The sequence below is a fragment of the Solanum tuberosum genome, unplaced genomic scaffold, assembly GCF_000226075.1.
Source record: "Solanum tuberosum cultivar DM 1-3 516 R44 unplaced genomic scaffold, SolTub_3.0 scf00008, whole genome shotgun sequence".
NCBI lineage: Eukaryota > Viridiplantae > Streptophyta > Magnoliopsida > Solanales > Solanaceae > Solanum > Solanum tuberosum.
Window position 1 is genome coordinate 3,421,932 of NW_006238934.1, and position 26,895 is coordinate 3,448,826.

A 26,895-nucleotide genomic window follows, 5' to 3' on the forward strand; every position below is an offset into this window, starting at 1 on the left:
TATATATATATATATATATATATATATATATAAATGGGTATGTAATCCTTCATAATATATGTAATCTAGAACAGTTACAAGATGTCTTAGATTATCTTAACTTGACAGTGATAGTTATAGATAATATATCAACATTAAACCAAAGTTAAAATTTAATGTCTTTTCTTGATACATATTTGCTATAGTAATTAGTAAATGTTTAAAGTCCTTAATAGTTTTAGCTTTTAGAATTTATATGAGAGTTGTTTTATATTCCTTACCATTTTTACTAATACAAATATTTTTGTAGAGCATGATATTAGATGGTTCAGACACAACCGCGGTTCACCTAACATGGCTCATGTCATTGCTATTGAACAATCCTCACGTCATGAGCCATGTCCAAAAAGAAATAGACAACAAAGTTGGTAAAGATAGATGGGTAGAAGAATCCGACATCAAAGATCTTGTCTATCTCCAAGCTATTGTTAAAGAAGCATTACGCTTATATCCACCTGCACCTTTGTTAGTTCCACACGAAGCTGTGGAAGATTGTACCGTGGCGGGGTACAACATCCCAAAGGGTACTCGTTTGTTCCCGAACGCATGGAAAATACAACGAGATCCTCGAGTTTATTCAGAACCTGATAAGTTCATGCCAGAAAGATTCTTAAACGAACATTCGAATGTGGATGCTCGTGGTCAACATTTTGAGTTCATCCCGTTTGGTTCTGGAAGACGATCTTGTCCCGGAATTAATTTCGCGACGCAAGTGGCGCACCTTACGATTGGTCGATTAATTCAAGGATTTAACTTTGGTACACCATCAAATTTGCCTGTGGATATGACTGAAGGTCAAGGGATTACTATGCCTAAAGCAAAACCTGTGGAAGTTGTAATCACCCCACGTTTGAATTCTATGCTTTATGAACTTTAATGTAAAAATAAAATCGATTTTCGGAGATCGATTGTTTTACAATCCTTTTTTTTAGGTTGATTTTCACTGTTTTTTTAGTAGTGGCATAAAATTCCAGCTGAATCTTTTGGCAAATGCAACTAGAAATCTAAGAGCCACTTTTTTCGAACTTTAGTACTAATGTTTTAAGTAATTGTAATATATAGTGTTTTTTTAAAACATTTTATGTGATTTAATTATCGTTTAATTTTCCTATTTTTTTTATCTAAGGTTGGTTTTATAGGTCTTTATAAAATTATTTTTAATTTATATAATATGGAAGAACTGACACTTAAAAGGGCATAACCAATAGAAACTCTCACTCTGTCCCGACATTGTTCTCCGACGATGTTCTCCGTGCAAAAGGAGCTGAAAACCAAGGAAAAGAGTCACCGTTCTCTTTCTTTCTTTCTTCTTCCAATCAGGACAAACTAAGTGGGTTGGTTCGTTTCATCCTCTTATCTACATAATTCTTTGTTTTCGTTCGTGATCATGTTGGGCGAAAGATAGTTGTAAAGGAGCTGAAAGCCATTGGACGGTAAGGAGAGGAGCACATTTTGTTTTTTTGTTTTTTCTTTACAGAATTTAGTATGTTTGATTAAAATTCGAAAATCAGACAAAAATTTCAGTATTGCCATGTTATCTCAATCATGTCAAATAATTTGTACTATGAATTGTTATTTTCTGCCCATAACTATCAATTGTTAATTCTTTTCACTAGCTATCAATTATTAGTACTATATATATTTATATATATCAAGATGGGAAAAATACCAAACAGATTTATGTTATGTTCCTTATTGACAAACACTAAATTACACAAGAAGTGACCATTCCACAATTGTTTCATCATCTCTCCACAAAAAAAAAAAGGGCCAATATATACTCGATTTGTCATATAGTGGTGGAGCCATATTTGTCCAAAGAATTGCTATGAGTAAATATTTTTATTGTATATGAAAATGATATATATATATATATATAGTGATGACGTTGCTCGGTGCTATTTTTGGACCTAACAAAGAAAATGAATGAATCGTGTATGAATCCAAATAAGACTAAGAGGGTGTTTGGATCGGTTTTTTTAAACAACTTGTAAGCTAGATGCGACGACAAATTGATTATACCCAACTTTTAGCTTATTTTAGTATTTTTTTGGACTAAAAGTAAATGCTTAAAAACACTTTTTATCTTTTTCAAACACTATCAAAAATAATAGTTGAAAAAAAAAAACTTAAAATAAGTCAATTCAAATATTTTCTACAAGTATTAAATGTTAGATTTTTGGTATGAATGAAGTTTGATCCCACAATCTTTGAGCTAGGTAGTAATTGTTTCGAGTACTATCTATTGTCTATCAGAAACGAGACAAAATACCAACAAGTCCTAATTAGTTCATTTGCACTTCTGTCCCATTTTATGTTGGTATTTAATTTTTACGATTCAAGACAAATAATTTTTTTACATGATATAAATTTAGTATAAATTATAGGAACCACATATTATAAATACTAAATAACATCCTATCCCTTCTAGTTTTCTATTTACCAAAAATTCCTTAAAAATGATGTTTGCGGGATACATAGCGTTGTGCACGGGATACATTAGGTTTGATACATTCCACATAACGGGATACATAGCGTTTGATACATTCCACATAGCTGGATACATAGCGTTGTGCACGGGATACATGCGCATAGGTAAATAAGGGATTTTTAAATTTTTTGAAATAAGTAAGGATAAATGGATATTAAGGTAAGTAAAGGAGTGTAGTTAAGTAATTTGCCCATAAATTTATACTTTCACTTTATTTGAACGATAAACCGTGCAATTTAAATGGTCCGAATTCCAACTAATAAAAGTTGCGCAATGGGCCTAGCTCATACAAATGAACTCAACAAAAAGCCCTTAACATAAAAACTCATATTCAGTTTTTATTTTTGGCCCAATTCTTCATCTATAGTTCCATAACACCAAGTCACCAAGTTTCTTATGTACAAAAAATAGCACAAATCCAAATTGTAAATTGAAACATAGAATCATATTAAATACTTTGTTATAGTATTTTAAAAAAATTAAAATTAAAATTATCAATTCAAAATCTTTTGGAACATACCAAAGCGACCAATGAACATCCCTACAATTTTCTACTTGAGCAAAATAGAATTACACAATTAATAGTAGAATTAGTGCATAGTTTGTTATCTAAAAAAAGATCGACCAAAAAAATTGAGTAACTAACATCGAAAAGATTTATTTACTTGTAAAGAATAGTTCACAATTTCTTTTTAATTTTTGAAATAAAAAATTATTTGATATTTACAGTACGATTTTGATAAGTAACGTTGAATAATTAATTTAAGAAATTATAAACAAAAATTTAAAAACAAAATTTTAGATACGACATTTCAAAAGAAAATGTATATAAAGAATGATAAAAAAAAAGACCTATGTTTGATGACAAATTTAAATTATAATTTAAATAAATATTGATTCGGTATTTTTGAGTTTGGTGCAAGTTTTAAGATATAATTTATGTTATTTTTAAGTGTCAAGTATATTTTTGAGTTTAATTTTTTAGAATTTGATGATATATATATTTTTTGATTTATTACTATTATCATCATCATCATCATTATTATTTCCGTCAAATCTAACCTAATGAATTTTGGTAAGTATTCGATGATGACTGAAAATGTTAATTTTGACAAAGTTAAAGCATCTAAACTGTTAAATGTAATATTTAAATGACTATTTTGAACTTATACTTAAACGTAATGGACCATTTTTGTTATTTTTCTCCATAACCCTTCAATGGCTTCTTCGAGCTCCTTTCACCTCTGTTGATAGCTCGAGCTTTAAATTATTTTCTGTGTGGAATTTGGTATCGCCAATTTAGGGATTTTGTCTGTTAATTACTGAACTTCAATTCTTCCTCTCTAGTTTTTAGTTTCTCCATGGACTTGGAATCGACTAATGAGATTGACCGTGTCGCCGGATTCATCTCGGCGAGAGCTTTCCGACGAGTTGCTCTTCAGGTAAACATTTTGTTTCTTCAACTTTATAGTTTTTGTTTGTTAGAAATAAATTTGAATTTGTCTCCATAAACCCTACAAATACTGAAAAAAAACAAAAAAATCTTAGTGCTCGATTATATAAATAGTCAATCAATGATATGTTTCCACAGTAGAGTTACCTACCTGTTGCTGGTGGGAGGTGGAAGGTATTCTATTGAATTAGTCGAGCTGCGTGCAAGCTGGCCTGGACACTATAGTTATTGGAAAAAAAAACTTCCATAATTGCAGGAGAAAAGTTTGGAAAAACCACATTTTCCCTTTGCTTCAAATGTAGTAGCGGCTCAATGAAAGAATTTAGGATGGTATGCTGGTCATGCATGTCTGTAATCAAAGTATGTAGCCTTAAATAGGAGTTGGGACAAAAACTCTTTAGTAAAAATGAGGATACTGTCTGCATAATTAGCTACTCAGTGATATGAAAAAAGAATAATGGGGTGAAATCATCTCTTCTAATAGCTTGTTTGCTTCAAGAAGGTGGTGAGTTATTTAGACCTGCTTCTACAGTGTGAGAGCTTCTCTATATCATGGCTAGTTTAATCATGATTTCTTTGAGGGAGATATTTGTTACACAGCTCAAATTTCTTTGTTTATATCAACTTGTTCGTTGGTTCAAAGTTCTTTTCAATATAATGTCTTCAGAAAGAACAAAATATCTGAGGAATGTAGAAAACAAGAGTTTTTTTCTTTCTCTTTCTGGTTCTTTTTCTTTTCCGTATCATTTGAGATGTAGTAGAGTTGCTTGTTAAAGGTGCTAGTTATGGAAAATCACTGGCGTTTGAATGGTACATGATATGTTTTGCTTAAACTGTTAGTTCCCAGATAAATTATTGAAAGATTCCACGAGGATAGTTGCTGCTCTACATGAAAAACTTCGCTCATTCAAGCAGTTACATGCTGGAAGCAATGGAGATGCAAAGGACGTTAAGCTGTATGTAATGGCGGATACTATGTATGGAAATTGCTGTGTCGATGAAGTTGGAGCATCTCATGCCAATGCGGACTGCGTTATCCATTATGGTCATACTTGCTTCAGTCCGTGAGTATTGCATGTTTATGATTTTTATCCCACTTTGTAACTTACTATTGGGGTTCTTTCGGAACAGTTGACAAAGTTAGTGTTTGGATCTGACTATTTCTGCTGTAGGACATCAACTCTTCCCGCATTTCTTGTCCTTGGAAAAGCTTCACTAAATGTGCCCCTATGTGCTCAAACACTATGCGAGTATACTATAAAAGCTGGCAAACCTATTTTGGTATGAATTATGATTAACTGCTACTTCCTATTCTGTTGTTTGTTTCTGCTGTTCTGCATAAGTTTAACATTGGGAAGTTGAAATAAGCTTATCTTGTCTAGTGCAATATTAGCTTGAATTTTTTTTCTGTCTTTTGTTGCTTTGGTAAATATTGGTACATTTTAATTTGTGGACTCAAACTAAAAGCTTGTCGTTAGCTATTAGTGTTTGGTCAGTGATTGTTGGTTTTATATCAATTTGGTTTAGTCAAGTGGTTGATTTTATCAGTAAGATTGATCTTCATTGCGTTTCAAGCAGTTGTTTCACATTCACAGTTTCTCTATTTGAAAGTTCTTGTTAAAACACTAAAATAAATAATGCTTTTGTGAAATTTGGAAAATTGAATGAGAATTTTCCATGCAGATAAAACCAAACTTAATTAATTGATATGTATCAAGTACAGGAGAAAATGACAAGGTTTCAAAATCATTGTCCGTCATTTGGAAAGAAAGGGTGTCTGGATAATCTGAGTTTTTAGGATGCCATAGTTGGGAAATTGACAGTATAGTGCAACTGATTGGCAAGTTCGAAGGAGTAAGTCGACCCCTGGGTGATAGGTTATGCGGGAAAGCAAGAAAATACAGGATCTTTACGGTTAACTCCTGATACAACAGTGATGAATGGAGCTCATTCATCTTTAGGGGTGACCAGTGACCATGCAAAGCACCGTGGAGGAGTTAAGCACCTTTAAAGGTTGTATGCTTCACCTGGCATGTTTAGCAGAGCCACAGGCATATCTTGAGAAAAGGGGAATCAGTATTTGCAGCAGATGTTACCTAGGTGAAACAGCAGTGGAAGATTCTGGACATCTATTCGTGCATTATCAAGAATTCTGGTAGTTGTGGATTTTATCCAGTAACTTCTTTGGGGGTCAATTGGGCTATACCTTGCAACCTGGATAGGCCATTAGTGGCTGGAAAAATAAGAGGATAAAGAAACAGCTCTAAACTTTTCCCCATTGCATACTATGGACAATTAGGAAGGAGAGGAACTCCAGATATTTTGAGAAAATGGCTTTTCGAATCTACTCTATAAAATTTAGATGTTTACAATCTTTTGAATTTTGGTGTAATCTGAAGATCACCTTGATAATCTTTTGGACTTTTTAGACACCATACAGTAAAAGGAAACAGATGCAACTACAATGTACTTGTACAGATATGAGTACTCATTTGTATTGTTTTTGTGAAAAAAATACTTACCTTTATTAAAAAAAATTGAACTAAGCCTTGAAAACTTACCTGAAAAGTTCCTAATTCTTGGAATTCTGATTACATTTATTATATAATCTTTAAGACTGTACCATATTCTTAATGATTTTCTTGTCAATAGCGTAATCATTAAGAATGTTCTATGCAATATCCTCAATAATTTTCTTGATTTTTAGTAGGATGCGGTAATGATGCTAATTTATCAATGTTTAGGTCTATTGTTAAAGGTAGAATTCATCATGTTGCATTACGTGTGTTTTACTTCCATATATGATTCATCAAGCTTGGGGGGTTTTACCATTAGGATTTCTGATTAGTCATACAGCAATCAGAGCTGTCAGAATTTTCAAATTCTCTATCAGACTTGTTAAGGACACCAAAAAATTGGTATCTAAATTCTACATTAAAGTTTTAATGTGTTTTTGCTTATGACTGCAGGTTCTTTATGGACTTGAATATACACATGCAATCACAGAAATCAAAGCATCAGTGGGCGCTCAAGTATGCTCCGAGCTGGAAGTTCATTATGCTGATATTATGTCTCCAATTATAACTCCACCAGAGACTTTTAACTCGATGAATGAGCAACCAGAACAAAGTGATGGTCAATGTGCAAATGGCTGTTCTATTGAGGAGAATGATGCAGCATATTGTGTTGGAGGGTTGACGTGGTCGTTACCAGTGGGACGCAGGATTGAGGACTACTTGATTTTCTATGTTGGTTCAGATGACCCAGCCTTCGCAAATATACTAATGACATACAATGCTTGTGAAATAGGTGTGGGTTTTACTTTCTCACATGTAAAGTTGTCATTGTTTGCTTCTTAATTGTTTGGCTGTGAAGGCAATCTTTCAGATACATTAGACTTGCCTCTGTTTCTCCTTGCTGGAAATCTTCTCACTTAGTGTTCTTAGACTGCAAAAATCCTCCATCTATTACTATCTATTTTCATATCTCTTTCTACATCCCAATCTCATCAAGATAAGATTATCATTCTTTTTCCTTTGCTGGTCTGATAAGAGGTGTTTTAAACTTTTTGTCAGTTCTCTCTGTTCATTTTCTTTTGATTTTCTATATCCAAATGGTTCTCCAAGTCAATAATAATAGTTTGAAGATGAAATGATTACTAACTTTTTATGTTGCTAAAAGTTCTCTCTTTCAATTCTTCTAAAAGAAATGGAAGAAAGGAATTATTGTCTCTTCTATAAGAAAATTAGTTTTTTTCAGTAGGATTTATATGTAGACAGTTCTATCTTTTACTGATAAAATTTTATTCTAGTTCTGTCTTTTCGATGTTACTGATTATTGTCTTCTATGTTCTCTGAGTTATTCCCAGTCAGATATGATGCTACTGAAGATAATTTGGTGAATGACTTTTCTCAGCAGAAAAGGATTCTTAAGCGTAGGTATTATTTGCAACCTTTTTTGTATCATTCCCTTTGTTTCAACTGACAGATTTTGTTAGCTCTCTCTTTCTTGGTATGCATGCTTTCAACACTGTTTCGTGGTTTCCGAACTAATGATGTCTCTGCAGGTACTTCCTTATTGAGAAAGCAAAGGATGCTAGCATCATAGGGATCTTGGTAGGAACACTTGGAGTAGGTACTTTCTAGTATACATATTTGGACTTTGTAGGTTCTGATTTGGTGCAATTTGAAAGTTGCATGATTCATATGTTTTACTCCTTTGCAATAGGTAGACTAAGGCTTTTATTCTTCTATTGCTGGTGCAGCTGGTTACCTCCACATGATTCATCAAATGAAAGACTTGATTACTCGAGCTGGGAAGAAAGCCTATACTTTTGTTATGGGGAGACCTAACCCTGCAAAGCTTGCCAACTTCCCTGAGGTAAATCACCAAAGTTGCATGATGTTCAGAGGTATTTTCGTCATTTATGGGTTTGCTGAAGCTCTTGTGTATTTTTGCAGTGCGATATCTTCGTTTATGTTTCTTGTGCACAAACTGCTCTATTGGATAGTAAAGAGTTCTTAGCTCCAGTTATTACTCCTTTTGAAGCAATGATTGCTTTCGGCAGGTAGTATTTCCAACTCCTTTTTATGTTTGGCCCACTCACATTTCTTTTAATGATTTAGTGTTCTGTTAGTCCTACACATATAAAAGATAAAAATTATCTTGTTAGCTTTCATCCACGTCCTCTGGAAGCTCATTCCATTACGTGTGATGGAGTAGCTAGATTGTGTAGCTTCTTGATGTTAGACAAAAGTAGGAATTGAATTAGGCAGTGACAGTTCATGTGGGCATATCCTTCTAAGATATGAAGGTTTTATAAGCACTTTAGTATAAGCTGACAAGATAGGGTTGCTCTTAGTGGTGATAGCTCCTGACTTCTAACTAAGTGCTGGGAGTGTGAGTAAGCTGGAGGGGGACGGAAATGTAAAAAAAGAACTTCAGCCTAAACTAATATAACATTTTCACCTTTAATATTTATTCATTAGGATCCTTTGAATTGTTACTACTTTCAATTCTTAATTCTGTCATATGATGATTTCCAAAAGCCGTTCAAGTGATATTAAAAAAGATAGTCAATGCAGAATAATGAGGAAAGGATTGAAGTTTTTCTTCTTTACAAGTGCGTGCAAGCCTCTATTGTTGGTTACATTTGGAAAAAAGTATCTGGTTAAATAATGTGCTTCAATAAATTGGAAAAATCATGAAATATATCATTAATAGTCACATTTATTCAGACAAGCTGGCGATTAACAAAGCAACCTTCATAAATTGTTTAATCAATTTTTAACAGAGGAAGCGAATGGACTGGGGCTTATGTGACAGAATTTCGGGATTTGATTACTTCTTCCCCCATGGAAGCGAAAAACCAATCAGAAGCTCGGTTTTCATTCATTCAGGGTGGATACGTGGAAGATGTTGAACAACAAGGTGCATTGTTTTGCTTACATTTATTTTTTGGGTTCAAGATGAATATAAATCTACCATAGAACTGTGCATGCATAGCTTCTGTTCAGATATGAAACTGTCAACTATCACTTCTTCAATGAGTTACCAGTCCATTTTTCATTTACTTTTGATAAGTGTGATTTTGATTATGACTGTTATGAGATAAGTAATTACAACATAAGTTTATTGATGGTCCTTTTTCTCTTTAAGCTCATGAATTAGGTTTGTTTTAAGATATAGTTCTCATGATATTTTTGGGTCTTGGAGTCTTTTCATCCTGCAAATTCAATTCTTGTTTATTTCGCAACTGTATTTCCAATACTTGTTTTTTGGACGGGGGATTTCAGGAAAAAGCCAAGATCTATTTTTTGTTTTGTTTGATTTCTATTGATCTTGTAGTGTGCACATGATTACTTCTGCCTGTCTGTGTCTGGTGCCTTCATTTTTAGAAGAAAATCATTACTTGAAGGCATTCTTCTTATTAAAGTTTTAAATATATCTTCTCTTCTTCAGAGGTTGAAGAAGTTGAAGATGGAGTTTCTGCTTTAGTGAACATCACAGAGAAGGCTTTGCGTGTTCGTGACAAGGACTCACAAACTCTAATGCCCGGAACAGCTAAATCTGGTGCAGAGTACTTCGCAACTAGGTCATATCACGGCCTTGACATTCATCCTGAAAATAATTTCTCCGAGCCGTTTTTGATTGGTAAAAGTGGGAGGGCATCAGGATACAAGAATGAAACTGCACAACAAAGTTAGTGATTGTAACCACTACACATTCAAGATGAATTTGTGGAAGATGCAGCAGACATACAAAGGCACACTAAATTTTTTGTAAGAGATTGTAATATCAGCAGCTATTTATGCCTTTTGGTCTCAAATGGCTATTTTGTTTCTTCAGTCATTATGTGTGTATATAATTTTGATGATCTTACAACCTATAAATTTCTTTTTGACAATTTTGGGATAGTTTCTTCCACATTCTTTTTTGTTGGTAGTCATATTTAATAGATGAACAGCTCCATCTTGTATTTTGTTAGTTTGGTGAGTGAGTTTTTTCATTCACTCAATTTGTCATGAACCTTCTCAATTTAAAACTACTTTTTTCAATCATTAAGATTAATTGAAACGGGTAATCTCAGTAGCTGAGATGGTTGACTATATGAATTTTCACACTGTTGATAAGAGTTCGATTTTCCATTCTCGTAATGCCCTCCCATGGTCAAGAATCAAGGATGTAAGAATTTTATTCGAACAATGAGTTTGTGATAGACATATATATCTTTTATATATACCATCTTATTCGTTTTCACCTCAATTTATTTATGACATAAACATGAAAATTGAAGTCTAGTTTTCATGTCATTTTGTCAACGGAACACGTTAAAGAGGCTAGAAGTTGTAGATAAGGACACAAATGGGACCTTATCTTAGATAGTAGGTTCAATATAGCCCCTTAAGTATCACTTCAGTAGTTTTGGTCCTTTAAGTTTGACAAAAATGACTCTTTTGGTTTTCGTTAGATATTTACCAAACTTTAATTATAAAATTCAATCAGAACTATGAGAATAAAACATATTTAATGGAAACTCACATTTGGAAGTGTATATTTCATATTTTATGCTACTTTTGGTCTATTTCAAGAGTATACAACAACTTTTTGAGGTGCAATTACTGTTATTGTTTATCTATTTGTTGTGACCGGTATAGTTTTTTATATTGCTATTTTGGTTGAAAAATTCTCCAGTTTCGATTATATTTAACAATCAGGATCCACTAAGTATTTGAGAAGTGTTCACTTGGCAAACTTAAAGGACCAAAGTTGCTCAGTTGAAACTTAAGGAACTACATTGAACTACTACCAAAGATAAGGGACCATTTTTGTCAATTTCTCTCTAGAACTTGATTGATCTGCCTTTGTTCATTTGTTCGTTACCCCAACCCACTATACCCACAAAATTCAATTCACCATCTTCTCTCTAAGATTAGAAAAAAATTTCTCCAAATTCCGCTTCAGATCTGTATCTGTGGAGGATTCTATATCAACCATGTACGGATTCGAAGCGCTTACCTTCAACATTCACAGTGGCTATTTGGAAGCCATCGTTAGAGGTCACCGATCTGGTCTTCTCACCGCTGCAGATTACAACAATCTATGCCAGTGCGAAACTCTAGATGACATCAAGATGCATCTATCCGCTACTGAATACGGTCCTTATCTCCAAAATGGTAAGTTTCGTTACCTGTGATCGGAAATCGTGATAGATTAGGCATTTTTGTTGTATTTATTTGTATCGATTGGATTGTTTGAAGTTGACTCAGATTTGTAAGTGTAGAGGTAGTTTGTTTCTGTAGATTCGGCATTAGCTTGAGATCAGTTATGATCATAAATCAATTGAAGCGTCATTATAGATTAGGCACTTTTTTGGTTGTATTTGTATCGATTGGATTGTTTTGAGGTTTGACTTGGATTTGTAAGTGAAAAGGTAGTGACGTAGTTTGTTTATGTAGGTTCGGCATTAGCTCGAGATCAGTTTATATTAGGCATTTTGTTGTATTTTGTATTGATTGGATTATTTTCAAGTTTGACTCAGATTTGTAAGTAAAAAGGTAGTGAGGCAGTTTCAACATTTCCGGCCTGAGTTGTTGACCATCACCTGACCTCACACAGGAGGCCAGTGATGTTTATGTAGGTTCAGGATTAGCTTGGGATCAGTTTAACTCTTTTATGTAGTATTCATTGTGTACTATAGCTAAGATGCTCCTCCCCGCTACTGAGTACAATCCGTATTTTCAAAATTGCAAGTTTCTCATCCTTATTTCGTGATTTCGTATCTTATGATCATAAATCAATTAAAACCTCGTGATAGATTAGGCAATTTTGTTGTATTTTGTATTGATTGGATTATGTTGAAGTTAACTCGGATTTGTAAGTTCAAGTTACTGAGGTAGTTTGTTTTTGTAGGTTCAGGATTAGCTTGAGATAAGTTTAACTCTTATGTAATAGTCCTTATTTCATAATTTTGTTGCCTATGATTATAAATCAATTGAAGCCTCGTGATAGATTAGGCATTTTCTTGTATTTGAATCAAATTGATTATTTGAAGTTGACTCAGATTTGTAAGTAAATGGTAGTGAGGTAGTTTGTTCTTGCACTTCGAATATCATATTCTTTTGTTGTAGTAGTGTTTCTTTTTTCAGCATGCTTTGACTTGCTCTCTAATGTATTTTGCCATGACTTGTTCACTCCTGTTAAATGTTTATTAGACCCTTTTTTTTCCTTGGGCCGGGGGTCTATCGGAAGCAACCTCTATACCTCCAGGGTAGGGGTAAGGTCTAAGTACACTCTACCAGTCTACCCTCCCCGGACCCCACTTGTGGAGATTACACTGGTATGTTGTTGTTGTAATGGTAGCCAATATCCCAATATCATTCCTCAAGGTGGTTCTGTTTTCAGAATGTCTGGATTTCAGAATTTGCTGGATAGTAGGAGGAACTCTGAGCAGCATATACTAAAATGCTGCTTAAACGTCGATGTTTTTGCAATTCTTGAAAATACTCCTTTCTTCTGCAATGCTTAATACAGGCCACTGTCAGATTCTTCCTTATCCTAGTTTTTTTTTCCTTATTATACTTTTGCTGGCCTATTGCAGAGCCTTCCCCTTTACACACTACTACGATTGTGGAGAAATGTACTGTCAAACTTGTAGATGAGTTCAACCACATGCTCTGCCAAGCCACAGAGCCCTTGTCAACCTTTCTGGAATACATCAGGTAAATATTATTTGTGTTGCTGGGGAAATTTTGTTTCTTTACTCTATACCCACTTTTTAGTTTTGCCATGCATGATGCATGTAGAATTATCTTAGAGAAATACGATTACAACTTTGTTCTTTCAATGAACGATGTTGTAAAGAGCACATTTTTGTATAAATGAACTGAGAACTCATTTTACTACTACGTTAACATATGTTGTAATATGTCGCATTAGGACTTATGGCCGCATAGCAGTTTGCAACACACCCTTAATGTACTAAGAAAAAGATGAAACAATTCCTGTGTAAATACTACTTCATCAAAAAAAAAATCCTATGTTAAAACTTTGCAGCAGTTTTCTGCTCTTTAGAAACAATACTTTTACCATTCTAAAATAAGAAAAGGATGAAACAATACCAAGTTGGTGCTGCTCTTTAGGGAAGATCAAATATACTTAAAGTAATTTAGTCATAAACATGAAGTGCGTGTTACCCATCCTTATGATTAGTTACTGCTCTGAAGAGCTTAAAATATCAATACAATCATGTATACCATTTACATCATTTTGATTACACAAATAAATAAGTCCTAACACAACCCTCAGGGGTTGGCCTGCTGGCAATTGACTTGAGCCTTGGGGTTTGCTCCCTTTCAAGGTCTCAAGTTCGAAACCCACTGGGTGCAAACAATTTCTGAGGGCCATCGGACTGGGTAAAACCTGAATTAACCGTGGTGCACTTGCGGGAAACTCCTTGCCGAGGGCCTGTGCACCCCCGGGATTAGTCGGGGCTCAAAGAGACTCGCACCCGGTGCAAATAAAAAAAAAAAAAAAAAAAAAAATAAGTCCTAACACATCTATATTTGCAGCTTCCACAAGATACGAAAAGGAGTTGTGTCTTAAAGTTTCTCAACATTTACACCACTAGGTAGCCCCTCTAGATAGTTGAACAGTCTCGCGGTTCTTAGCATCACCCAAGATGGCCCCATACAACAAAGGGAACATAATACTTAGTGTCCTCGCTGAGTTTAAACGTTCTTTAGATATTTGCTCATTGGAAGAGAGGAACTTGAGAGTCATGCATGTAAATGTATGCATAACTTCATTTTATTCTACACTTATCCCGAAAAAAATCATTCTGTTCTAGATTCGGAAGTTTCACCTCTACGAAACCTCATATCTGAATAACAATGTGTTCATACTCTAAAAGCTAGATGCCTAGTCAATCTGTTTAGTTGGAACATTTTGTCTCCTTTTAATAGCGTTGACAGCTTTTTGGATTTTGTTAGATCTTTGATTGATACTCATACTAGCTTAGTACTCATATAAGGAAACTAACTCTCTTTCTTTGTACACTGTTTCCTTTCGCATCACCCTGGTGTTCTTTAATGAAATCCTTTACTTCATAAAAAAAACCCAACAACAATGTATCCATATATACTCCCTCTGTTCCAATTTTTGTGTTATACTTTCCTTTTTAGTCTATTCCAAAAGAATGATACCTTTCTTTATTTAGAAATAGAATAATTTCTTTACGTTTTCCATTTTACCTTTAATGAGATGATTATAACTATGACTTGTTTTAGACCAGAAGTTTCAAAAGTCTTTTCTTTCGTTCTTAAACATTGTGCCAGTCAAAGTGAATCACATAAATTGGGATTTGGGACATAGGGAGTAATACATTAAAGTCTTTATCAAATGTAATAGTCAAAGCTTTCTCTTTTGGCAACATGTACTAGCAGTAGTGTAAAAACGAAGAAGAAAAAAGAACATTTCATGTATTCCTTTTGTTTTTATAAAAAATAACAAAAAGTACATGTGTGTTGCTGTGCACAAGATAATCCTCAGCTTTAGATCCTGAAGTTAATGAGCCATGCTGTGTTTTAAACTAAAGTAAACTTTCCAGGCCTATCATCTTCTCTGACTGTTCCCCAATAATTTTAGACAAGCAAAGAAGAGGATGTTTCACCACTTGAATGAGTGTATGCATGGCTAAATGCAGGGTGGTCATATTATCCTTATTATTCTGATGCTAAGCATTTAGTATTGTACGAAAATTTGCATAATAATACTGGTCAGTGTAGAGCCTTAAATGGCATTATGTGCATCTAGCTTAGCGTATTACACTATTACCCACTTCTGCTACATAATCAAATCTGAGTTTTGGTATTTAATCATATGGTTCAGGTATGGCCACATGATTGATAATGTTGTCCTAATTGTCACTGGAACTTTGCATGAGAGAGATGTCCAAGAACTGTTGGAGAAATGCCATCCTTTGGGCATGTTTGACAGGTATTATTCCAAATGCTTGCATTGGATTATTAGAGCTAAATGAAAGCATGTATTGACTATTCTAATTTATTCTGTAGCATTGCTTCTCTGGCAGTTGCCCAGAATATGAGGGAACTATACAGGCTGGTGCTTGTTGACACACCCTTGGCTCCATACTTTTCTGAGTGCATTACTTCAGAGGTATCAAATGCTTCACCCTTTACTTTAAAACTTTGATAGGTAATCAGTAATTACATGTTTCGTTTCCCCCAAAAATGTTGCCTTATTCCTGTATTTTCTTGAGCATCGACCTTTTCTATGTTTGCTGTCCCTCTGAAGAAATTAATAAGTAAATGATTGTAGGCTCTTGCACTTCATAAGTAGTTAACCAGGATCCTCTTCCCCACTTTTTACCAGAGCCTAGTATTCTGTCGAGATTTCTTGCAGTTTTGAGGATGATACTCATCTTATTTTTGTATACTCCAAGTAGGTCTGGTTGTTGATATGGGAATATCTTAATCCATGCATCAGTTGCTTATCAGTCTGTTTTCTTCCATTTATCAATATTTTTGTTTTCTTTATGGACTTACTTTTGAGCAGGACTTGGATGACATGAACATTGAGATTATGAGAAACACACTGTACAAGGCATACCTTGAAGATTTCTACAGATTTTGCCAGGTACTGTTTGTTGTAAAATTTTCTATCATATTTTTCCTGCTCTACATTTTAATGAATTTTAGCACTCATTTCACTTGTCTAATATGATTATTTGCAGAAATTAGGCGGTGCAACTGCAGAAATCATGTCTGATTTGCTTTCTTTTGAGGCCGACAGAAGAGCTGTTAATATTACTATAAACAGGCATTTCACTGTTTTGGGATTTCCCATGATCCTGCTGAATAAAGTTTATTATGTACCTTGTAATAATGCTTCTATTATTAACTACAAATATTTTCATTTGCAGCATTGGCACTGAGCTAACGCGTGATGACCGCAGGAAGTTGTACTCTAATTTTGGATTACTGTAAGTTCATGTAGCTCAATCATTCATGTTCTTCATATGCTACATTACCTCTCTTTCTGACACTATCTATGCTAAATAGTTACCCGTACGGTCATGAGGAACTTGCCATATGTGAAGATATAGATCAGGTATTGTACGACCAACTCTTGTTTATTCTTCTTGTTGCAGCTTTTATGCACCTGGAAGATTCTTTCCCTAGTTAAATATATAGTTAGCTAGATAAGGAGATTCTTATTGTGGTTGGGTACTACATTGCATACAGTTCTCGCCCTTTAAAAAAAGTGGTGAAGCATCATATAGTGCCTGGTGGGTTTAATGCTATTTGAAGGGAGAGGATGGATGAGAGGAAGATAAGACAAAATGAAAAGATACAAGCAAATTAATACTTTTGTTGTGACAACTAAAAGTTATAATGAATTAATGACAAATTAAAATTAAAATTCTTTAGTCTTCTATCCTCCTTACATGGACTGTTGTCTTCTAATTGTCCTTTTCTTCTTGCTGTAGGTCCGCGGTGTCATGGAAAAGTACCCCCCTTATCAATCCATATTTTCTAAGTTGTCATATGGGGAGAGCCAGATGCTCGACAAGGCTTTCTATGAAGAGGAAGTGAAACGCCTTTGCTTATCTTTTGAACAACAGGTTTGTTCATTTGACCAATCTTTATTGTTAATCCTCTTATTTGTACCGAAGAACTTCAAAATTTTCCCACCCAAAAACCTCATAAAAAGAATCCCCCAGAGATATGCAGCAGAAAAACCTTTCAATCCGTCTGCTTCCTTATTGATACTCTTTTCTTTTCATTGCAGTTCCACTACGGTGTATTTTTCTCATATATAAGGCTGAGAGAGCAGGAGATAAGGAACCTGATGTGGATTTCTGAATGTGTGTCTCAGAACCAAAAAACCAGAGTCCATGACAGCGTTGTTTTCATATTTTAGTAATTTAGCCATATTTGAGATCATGTGCTCTCCATGCTTGTCTGTAAATTTGATTTTCACGACCATTTGTTGATAACTATTGAGTTTTTGGTTAAGAAGGCCAGACCCTAGCCCCGTAGGAGGGGGTTACAGTAATTGTGAGGCCATTCTCTGTGGAACTACCCATATCTCCTATGTCTTTCCTAAGTCATAGGATGATGGTTGCAGTTATGCACGGATATTACCCAGTTCGTTTGCAACTTTTCCTAATAAGTCAATGTATGTTGGTATAATTGTTATCTGGAACGATACTTGGATTGATTTGTATCAATGTATCGCTATTTATTGAGTTCGCTGCTATCATATTACCTGATTTCATTGTATGGGTATTTTTCATTGAGCTACAAGTCACCTGCTTGAACTTGTCAAGTAGAACCATTAGACTTCATGTTGGTGTTGATATGTCCTTTCTAAATTATCTTTTTCTTTGTTTAGTGCAACTCAAGACTATTGACACTACACGACCCTTTCTAGATCTCACTTTGTGAGATTGTACTAGGTATGTTGTTGTAACTCTAGACTATCCCTTCGATTCGTCCTTTTCCCACTTTCTTAGTATGAATCTTTTTATCCTTTTTTTATGTGTTGTGTGCTTAATTTGAACCTTGCCTATGATTATAGATAGCAATACTTTGAATCTTTCCTATTCTGCTCTTTCCATGAACCAATTATAGTGAAGTATAAGAAAGATTTCAAGTATAAATATATGTAGAAAACCAAATGAAGAAAAAGGGACCAAAAAGTGATGAAATCAAGAGTTATTATTATTCCAATTACACTTGCATAAATTCTTTCCCCATAATATAAACCAATTATTCATTTATTCTCTTGAAGTAGGCAAAGTTCTATGTTCACAACTGGATCAAACTAATGTTAGAATTGTCCAAACTAAAACCACACCTCCAACAAAGATCTTGTATGCAGATATAGTAACCTTGTATGAATTATTTGAAGCATCCTTAGTAGCCGGTCCCGGTGCAGGGATGGGAGTTGCCGGTGCCGGAGCTTCGCCTTCCACGGTGATGACAAGCTTTTGGTTATGGTCAGAGCAATGTGATGGAAAACCACAAATGTACCATTTTTTACCAGGAGTGGCTAATGTGATCACATCATGACCAGAAGTTAATCCTCCACTTGAAGGGACTATGCAGTCTTTGAAAGATGTTTGGTTCACTTTGAACACATTATGATGTCCTTTGGTAAATTTAAAAACTGCAAGAAAAGATAGAAAGTAGTTATATGCTTTATATGAACTAATTTAGAAAAGGAAAAGAAAGAAGAATTAGTAAAAGTTATCAGAGGAAGATTTGGTTTTGTAGCTCTTTACAGACTTATTGTTAATTTTATTATCCGTTTCACGAGAAATCTTCTTTGTAAACACATGACTTTATAAAAATATGAAGTGATATAGTTCTCTCATATTAGATGGACACTTTCTATTTTACACGATAATTAAGAAATCATATATTTGATATTGGACACGAGGGACAGAGGGAGTAATATTACCGTGTAAAATAGAAAGTGTCCATCTAATGAATGGTCATGCTACCAAGAAAACCCTCCACCTTTAACCAACAATTTCAAGTTGGTTTTTTTCTTTAAAGATCATACGCGCCATAAATTCAAATTAATCGGCTAATGACTTTCGTACACCAAATGGTTACTAAAAAGGGGGACTTTTACATAAATAGTCAATCAGATTCATTGTTTACTTTTTCTATCTGATATACATGAATTATAATACATACCTAATGTGTCTCCAACCTTGAAATTTTTGCCCTTGGCCCAAGCTTGATAATCAACATCAATGGTCCATCCCTTATCACCTCCAACCCAATACTCCATGGCCGGTACCGGTGCCGGTGCCGGAGCTCCACCTTCGACGGTGATGACCAGTTTTTGGCTATAATCAGAACAATGTGTTGGAAAACCACAAATGTACCAATGTTTACCAGGGCTAGCCAATGTAATAACATCATGGCCAGAAGTTAAACCTTGACTTGGTGGAGGGACTATGCAATTTTGGAAAGATGTTTGGTTCACTTTGAACACATTGTGACTATCTTTGTTATACTTGAAAACTGCAATTACAAAGCAAAAAATAATAGTTTTAAGGGAAATTTACCCTATAATAAACGTCACTCAAAATAATAGCTGACAAATATACATTTTCTTGATAAATTTGGTAAAATTATAATTAACGTGCTATCACAAGTTAAAAAATCATTGATAATATAAGAAACTACACTACTAATATATATAACTTAAATTCATTATATATCAGAGTAATTGCGCAGGCTAGCCACTTTTCATCCTTGTAATTGAAAATAGTCATTATCGTTGAATTTGATATTCTATAGTTGATAATATCTTGGAGTTTCAAATTTCATGACAATAGCTATTTTTCAATTATCGGGGGGGGGCTGAAAATGGCTATTTGTGCAATTTATTATACCTAATGTGTCTCCAACTTTGAAAGTTTTGTCCTTGGCCCAAGCTTGATAATCAACATCAAGGGTCCAGCCCTTTTCACCTCCTACCCAAAATTCAGTTGCCTTTGTAATTTCTGGCAAAAATCCTAAAAACCCAATCATAAAACAAAAAATAATTTTTGAAGCCATGGAAAATATTTTGTTTTAAATAAAAACTTTTTGGATGTGTTGAAATAAGAAAAATTGGTGTGGTTATTTATAGCTTAATATAACAACAAAATTTATTGAGAATGACAAATTGATTCCATTGAATTCTAAGTACGTGAACCCCAATGAATTAACAAAGTTGAAATATTCCATTGATATTCTCGTAAAGTTCAAAGAAGTGAAGAGGATAATAACTAAGTATCGACCGACATAATTTCTGATAGGATGGTTTAGGATATTTTCATTCTTAACTAGAAGTTTTATGTTCGAGTTTGTAAGTGAAAAGATCTTGATGGGCAATTTGAAACTTGTAGAATCATACTTTCTAAAAATAAAAATAAAAATTGATGGGTGATTTGAAACTTGTAGTTATACATCAATCTCAAGGAGTTATAAAAAAAACATTCACCTGCTTGATATGAATCAATATACTCCTTGAGATCGATGTATATAATTCTAGAAGTTTCAAATCACCCATCATTATTTCACTCTAAAAATTAAAGACGATCCATTATTTTCCCATTTAAACTTTAAGAGACGTATACCAAAGAAACATGATAAATAATTTAAGACGAGAAGAGTAAAACAAGAAAAAAAATGCAAAAGAGTGTGAGCATAAACGGACTAATATTTCTTTGATTTCTTCTCCAAAAAAATACATGAATCCGCTTGCCGGTATAGTAATAAGGAAATCCGAAAACAATCAAGAAAAAAGCTCCAAAACATTAAAGAAAAAAAATCAGGAAATGGCCCAGAGGGCAGACTAATCTACACAATAATATTTCATCAGCAATACAAATTATTAAAATCAACAGAAAAAGTATCTCATTCAAGTTCAATGACCACCATATAGTTGATTCAAGAATCCTCCAGTGGCATATTCAACTCACTTGGCGCTGGCGAGCTGAGTGCGGATGGTCTTGGCTGCAGACACCATGTTTTGTAGGGCTGGCTTCACCTCGGTGTACTTGCGAGTCTTGAGACCACAGTCGGGGTTCACCCACAAGATGTTGGTCTCAAGAACTGCAAGCATCTTGTTAACTCTGTCAGCAATCTCTTCGGTTGATGGTATTCTTGGAGAGTGGATGTCGTAGACACCAGGGCCAATGCCAGCTCCGTATTTCACTCCCTCCCTGAAAACTGAGAGGAGCTTCTCATCAGAACGTGAGTTCTCAATGGTGATCACATCAGCATCCATGTCGATGATGGAGTGGATAATGTCGTTGAAGTTGGAGTAGCACATGTGAGTGTGGATCTGTGTGGTGTCCTGGATACCGACGTTGGTGATTCTGAAAGAGTGAACAGCCCAGTTCAAGTAGGAAGTGTGCTCAGCCTTCCTAAGAGGCAATCCCTCTCTCAATGCAGCTTCGTCAATTTGGATGACAGTGATGCCGGCCTTCTCCAAATCCTCCACCTCATCCTTAATGGCCAAAGCAATCTGGTAGCAGGTCTCAAACCTGAAAAAAGCAATAATGGCGGTTAGCGTCGAGTTCATTACACATGAACAGAGAACGTTTAAACTTCAAATTAGAAGTGGGGTGCAAAAGTTACCTAGGTTGGTCATTTCTGACAAAAGACCAGTTGAGAATGGTGACAGGGCCAGTAAGCATTCCCTTCATTGGCCTCTTGGTCATCTCTTGAGCTTTTGAGGACCAGAAGACGGTCATTGCCTTTGGGCGGCTCACATCACCATAGATGATTGGTGGCTTCACACATCGAGATCCATAAGATTGAACCCATCCATTGGCAGTGAAAGCAAAACCAGAGAGCTGCTCTCCGAAGTACTCAACCATATCGTTCCTCTGCATACATCAAGCATTGAAACTTACTAACCCATAATTATGCATGCAAGTGTGTGCATAAGGAAACAAAAGACGCAAAACATGTATGGAAGTAGAGGTAAGCAGGTAAGTGCCCTACCTCAGGCTCTCCGTGAACCAAGACATCAATGTCAAGTTCTTCCTGGAGATCAACAACCTTCTTGATTTCCTCGGTGATGGCCTTAACATACTCCTCCTCAGAGATCCTATTAAAAAATGAATTATGAGAAAAGATATTCAAGAACACCAACAACAAGAAGCAGAAAACAAGTATAACACTGACTTCTTGGCCTTGTATTCCCGACGAACTCTCCTAAGCTCCACTGTCTGAGGGAAGGATCCAATGGTGGTTGTGGGCAGGATTGGTAGGTTAAGCTTCTTTTGTTGGGCATCGAGTCTAGCACTAACATTTGTAGCACGGCGGTGGTCAGATCCTTGAAGAGCAGCAGACTGAGATATCGTAAGAGTAAAAAGGTGGTAAGTAAAATATGAGACAAGTCATTGATTAGAAAGAGAATTATGTCCTTCAGTTCAACACTTACAGCCTTTCGAACAGCTTCATTTGTCACTCTTGGGGAAGACTTCCTGGAAGCTTGAGCAGCAGCATTAGCAGAGAAAAATGCCTAAAAGTACAACAAACACATTTAGACGCTATGCAAAAACTCTGTCAAGAATAATAGTTGTAGAAAAAAAAAAAACATTTTCCGAAGACCTTTTAGTTAAGAACAAACTATATACCTCATCCTTGGCACCTGACAATGCCTTGGCCAAAGCATTCACTTCAACAACCTTCTGGGCAGCAAATGCCAACCATGATTTGATTTCATCATCTAGTTTTGTCTCGTTGATCAGATCAACAGCAGTGTGGAGCAGGGAGCAAGATGTAGAGGTAACAAGCTTGTCTGCATAATTGAATATGATAAGGAATTATCTTCTGCGATAAATCACCAACGGAATCACTACCAACTATCAAGTTATGAGGTAGGAAATGCATTACCTTTTCCTACAACTCCCTCAAGAGATTGCAGGAGAGCAAGAGATGCAGCAAGATCACTTGCCCAGATGTTCCTTCCGTCAACCACTCCTGCAAACAAGTACTTGCCTGAAGGGAAGCTACTCTTGATTAACTCAAGGGTCTGAGTTCCACGGACCAAGTCAAAGCCAAAGGCAGTAACTCCCTTCAAGGCAGTGAGGGTTTTGAATGCCCCAGCAGGAACATCAGCAAAGTAGGTCTCAACGAGAACATTAAGGCCAGATAGAGATGACTCGAGATCAGCATAGGCCTTGGTGAATGCTTCCAATTTGTGAGACTCTAGATCCAACACAAGTGTGGGCTCATCTAACTGGATCCAAGAAGCACCAGCTGCCTTCAACTCAGCGATAACTTCCCTGTATTGACAATTTTATGTTAAGAGTTTGTCCATTCGGATATAGCATACTGAGGGAGGGAAAATACTTACTTGTAAATTGGAAGGATTTTATCCAAAAGTGACAAAAGGGGGAAAGATTTGTCAACACCCTTAGCAGGCTTGGATAGCAACAAGTATGAAACTGGACCAACAAGAACTGGAACAGTGTCTACTCCTTGCTGCACGAGTAAGAATATCAAGATCAATAATCAATTATCTTATATTCTAATTCCATGCATAAGAACAACAAGATTTAACTATATAGTGCAATTGGTGCAATGATCTATCAATAAGATCTATGTCATGATGATGAATGATCACAATCATTACATATCATTCCAATAGTCCAAATACCATTCATGTATAATAAAATGAAAAGAATATATAGCAAAAGTCACATACCGCCTTGGCCTCTTTGTACTCATTTACTGCCTTGTGGGAAGCATAAGAAAAGTTAACATCAGGTCCCAACTCAGGGACGATGAAGTGGCTGGATCAAAGAAAGAATTAACATAATATCAGTACACAAACAAGATAATCACGCCTAGTAAAACGATTGGTAGAATTAATTGATGTGTCACTTACTAGTTGGTGTCAAACCACTTGGTCATCTCCATAGCAGGGACGGAGGCATTTCCTCTGGCCATCGAGAAGTAAGTACCGAACTCAATCTCACCACCGGTCCAGTTGTACCTAGATGGGACAGCACCAAGCATTGTGGTTGTGTCGAGCACCTGATCATAGTAAGAGAATGTGTTGCTGGGGATGTACTTAATGCCAGCATCAGACATCTGCTTCCAGATGGATGACCTGAGGTCTGCAGAGACCTTCTTCAAATCCTCAGCACTGCTCTTTCCATCCCAGAAAGACTCGAGAGCGAATTTCAGCTCTCTCTTTGGGCCCATACGGGGATATCCAACAACGTGAGATGCCATTTTTCTGATTCATACGAAACACACAATCAGACATGAAATTCATCATTAATTATAAACCAAACTCATCCTTGATCCACACACTTTGAACACACATTCCACCAAAAAATAGAACACAATAGATATAAAGGATTCATACCGCTGACCCCAATCAGCTCGAAACTACGTTGTTCCAACTCCTAAAAGTATCCTTGATTACTCGTAAGATCTAAAGGATTCATTCAGCTAACCCCAATCAATTTAAAACTACGTTGTTCCGACTCTTAAAAGTATCACTGGTTACTAGTAAGATCTAAGGTTTGAAATTACGTTGCCCCCGACTCTTATAAACATCAACGATACCTCATAACATCCACCAAAGATAATGCATTTTTGAAGGATCTGAACCCCGACAACATTTTTAAAGAGTCCGAGCAACATAGGTTCAAGATCAAGGTGGTTGATGAAGAAACTTAAAAACCTTCAACAAGATTATTTTTTTCTCTTTTTAATGTGATACGTGGTTGAGCATTTTTATATATTGTACTAAACATACACTTACAAAGTACACAATTACAAAAAGCATAGCTTGTCCTTTCTCAGTACAACAAACAAACAGTGAATCAGAACTTAAACAAAGCCAAAATACAAAATTCCAAACTAAAACCGTCACCTAATTGAATGATACACTCATTTATCAGTCATATAAGCTCAAAAACACCAGATCTGATATACATTACTCAATACAAATTAGATCACAAACCCGCTAAATCAGATCTAATCAAACCCCAAACACCTCATTACAGATCTGCAACCCTATATTACAGATCTAAAACTCAATTCCAATGCATACCCAGAAACAAAAACCCATATTACAGATCTAAACCTCAATTCCAATGCATACCCATAAACCAAAAAAACAGAGCATAAATGAAACATGAACAACACACCCCTAACCAAACTAAACCATAATTGGGATCGAACAATGAACACTAAATCGACATGGGTTTCATACCAATAGTAGTAAAAATGCAAATCAAGCAACACCTGAGTAAAAGTAACAAAAAATCACAGAATTTTGAGCGATAAAAGAAGAAATAGTAAAGAACCCAATTTGAAAATGAAGTTTGAAGAACAAATTGGTGACTGAAATACTAGAAATGAGATTGGTTAGCAATGGCAAAGCGTACCTTTAGGAAAAAAGGTATAGAACCGGTGGAGACTGGTTCTTGTGTGATGAAATTGAAGAAGAAGAAAATAGGAGGACGCGAGTTTGAAGCGGAAGATGACTGAGTTTATATAGAAAAAAATGTTAAAGTTGGTAGCATTTTGTGGTAGATCTACACTATACAACTTGATTTATTTTAACCTATAGTTACTTTGCCGTCAACCGCAAAGCTAAAATTTCAACTTTATCGATTTTTAAAAAATTTTAATTCAACATATCCTTCATTTCATACTAGTTAATCCTATTGCAAGGTTACTATAGAAAAAAAAAAAAAAAAATTATTTTTTATTTAGTAAAGTGATTAATTAAAATGAGATAACTATTTTTAGTAGAGAAAAAAGATAAATATACCTTCAAACTATGGTAAATGATATGTAAATACCATTCATTATACTTTTGGGACATTGGTGCCCTTGCCATCCAAAAACTAGAGCATATATGCCCTTCACTTTAACGGAAGACTAAATAGGGACACGTGACGCAATCTTATCCGTCGATCCGATATTTAATAAATGTGGATGAGAGATTATGACACGTGTATGTCCGTTAGTATAAACGATATATATGTTCTAGTTTTTAGACGGCAGGAACATCAATGTCCCAAAAGTATGACAGAGTGTGTATGCATACAATATAATAGTTCGGAGGTATCTTTGTCTTTTTTTTTCCTTTTTAGTATAATGATCAAGTAATAAAGGACCAGATGGAGTATTTGTATGTCGAACTTATCAAAAATTATTGAATTCGACTAAATTCATGTGTGGGCTATTAGGTTCGCCTCAGCTTGCCGTCATTATTTATTTTTATTGGTAAATATTTTTTCATTTTTAATTTTGTTACAAAGTTGAGATATATATTTCTATATTTTTTTATTTCTTTTTTTTTTCCTTGTTTGGTATTGATTTTAGATCCGATTAATTTAGATCGAAAATACCTTTTTTAAAAAAGAAAAAGTAAAGCACTCTCTATCTAAAGTTGTTTCATTCATCAACATTGAATTTGAGACTATTTATTAAACGTAACATTTAATTATGTGTTAGTGATAAGATCTGTATATATTTTATCCTTTTCAAACTCCATTCACAAAATTTCACATGCTATATTGAGATATTGTTGTTAATTTTACAACTAATTTTCGCAATTAAATTAATGTTTTTGCATTATTTTGATTATTTGTTAAGTGTGATTTATGAAAGTGGGGAAGTGGTGACTTATACCTGAAGAGAAACAAGGCGTGTACCGACCCCCGGGAGTAGTTGAAAGAATGAGGCGGATTATAAAAATATTAAATATGAGATGCGGTTATTTTTTTAATTAAAGGTTTTAAATTTGATACGAAAAAATTTATACAAAAGTCACATCGAAAGTGTAGTCTTGAAAATAATGAATTATGCAATTCATAAATTTAGATATTATCAAGCTT

General features: G+C 34.9%; 5 protein-coding genes across 5 annotated transcripts in view; 3 read left to right on the forward strand and 2 right to left on the reverse strand.

Moving 5' to 3' along the window:
• Nucleotides 1–1,110, forward strand: part of LOC102595151 (cytochrome P450 82C4-like) — a 5,089-nt gene extending 3,979 nt beyond the window's left edge. Inside the window, exon 2 of the mRNA XM_006339134.2 lies at nucleotides 290–1,110. Within this exon, the coding sequence (XP_006339196.1) occupies nucleotides 290–916 (627 nt within the window). The 3' untranslated portion in view covers nucleotides 917–1,110. The remainder of the gene's footprint in view (nucleotides 1–289) is intronic.
• Nucleotides 1,111–3,728: 2,618 nt separating this feature from the next.
• On the forward strand, nucleotides 3,729–10,446 carry LOC102595478 (diphthamide biosynthesis protein 2). Its single transcript, XM_006339135.2, has 10 exons — nucleotides 3,729–3,972; nucleotides 4,824–5,047; nucleotides 5,156–5,264; nucleotides 6,953–7,292; nucleotides 7,852–7,921; nucleotides 8,050–8,117; nucleotides 8,248–8,363; nucleotides 8,444–8,550; nucleotides 9,277–9,413; nucleotides 9,945–10,446. Exons 1-10 carry the CDS (start codon nucleotides 3,892–3,894, stop codon nucleotides 10,187–10,189), a joined length of 1,497 nt encoding a protein of 498 aa, XP_006339197.1. The 5' UTR covers nucleotides 3,729–3,891; the 3' UTR covers nucleotides 10,190–10,446.
• Nucleotides 10,447–11,318: 872 nt separating this feature from the next.
• On the forward strand, nucleotides 11,319–17,770 carry LOC102595807 (V-type proton ATPase subunit d2). The gene is made up of 10 exons (XM_006339136.2): nucleotides 11,319–11,659; nucleotides 13,084–13,204; nucleotides 15,372–15,479; nucleotides 15,557–15,659; nucleotides 16,059–16,139; nucleotides 16,237–16,322; nucleotides 16,426–16,485; nucleotides 16,565–16,613; nucleotides 16,993–17,127; nucleotides 17,295–17,770. The coding sequence occupies exons 1-10, from the start codon at nucleotides 11,479–11,481 to the stop codon at nucleotides 17,424–17,426; spliced, it is 1,056 nt and encodes a 351-aa protein (XP_006339198.1). The 5' UTR covers nucleotides 11,319–11,478; the 3' UTR covers nucleotides 17,427–17,770.
• Nucleotides 17,771–18,327: 557 nt separating this feature from the next.
• LOC102591605 (blue copper protein-like) lies at nucleotides 18,328–20,086 on the reverse strand. Its single transcript, XM_015310690.1, has 3 exons — nucleotides 19,921–20,086; nucleotides 19,214–19,477; nucleotides 18,328–18,677 (listed from the first exon to the last, which is right to left on the reverse strand). Exons 1-3 carry the CDS (start codon nucleotides 20,084–20,086, stop codon nucleotides 18,328–18,330), a joined length of 780 nt encoding a protein of 259 aa, XP_015166176.1.
• A 628-nt stretch (nucleotides 20,087–20,714) lies between these two features.
• On the reverse strand, nucleotides 20,715–25,478 carry MS (methionine synthase; the record flags this gene model as incomplete). Its single annotated transcript, NM_001288487.1, is given in 11 exon segments — nucleotides 20,715–21,561; nucleotides 21,656–21,906; nucleotides 22,025–22,130; nucleotides 22,208–22,374; nucleotides 22,467–22,547; nucleotides 22,663–22,826; nucleotides 22,922–23,313; nucleotides 23,385–23,512; nucleotides 23,736–23,823; nucleotides 23,919–24,272; nucleotides 25,435–25,478. Coding segments are annotated over 10 exon segments (2,298 nt in total). The 5' UTR covers nucleotides 24,269–24,272; nucleotides 25,435–25,478.
• Nucleotides 25,479–26,895: the final 1,417 nt, after the last annotated feature.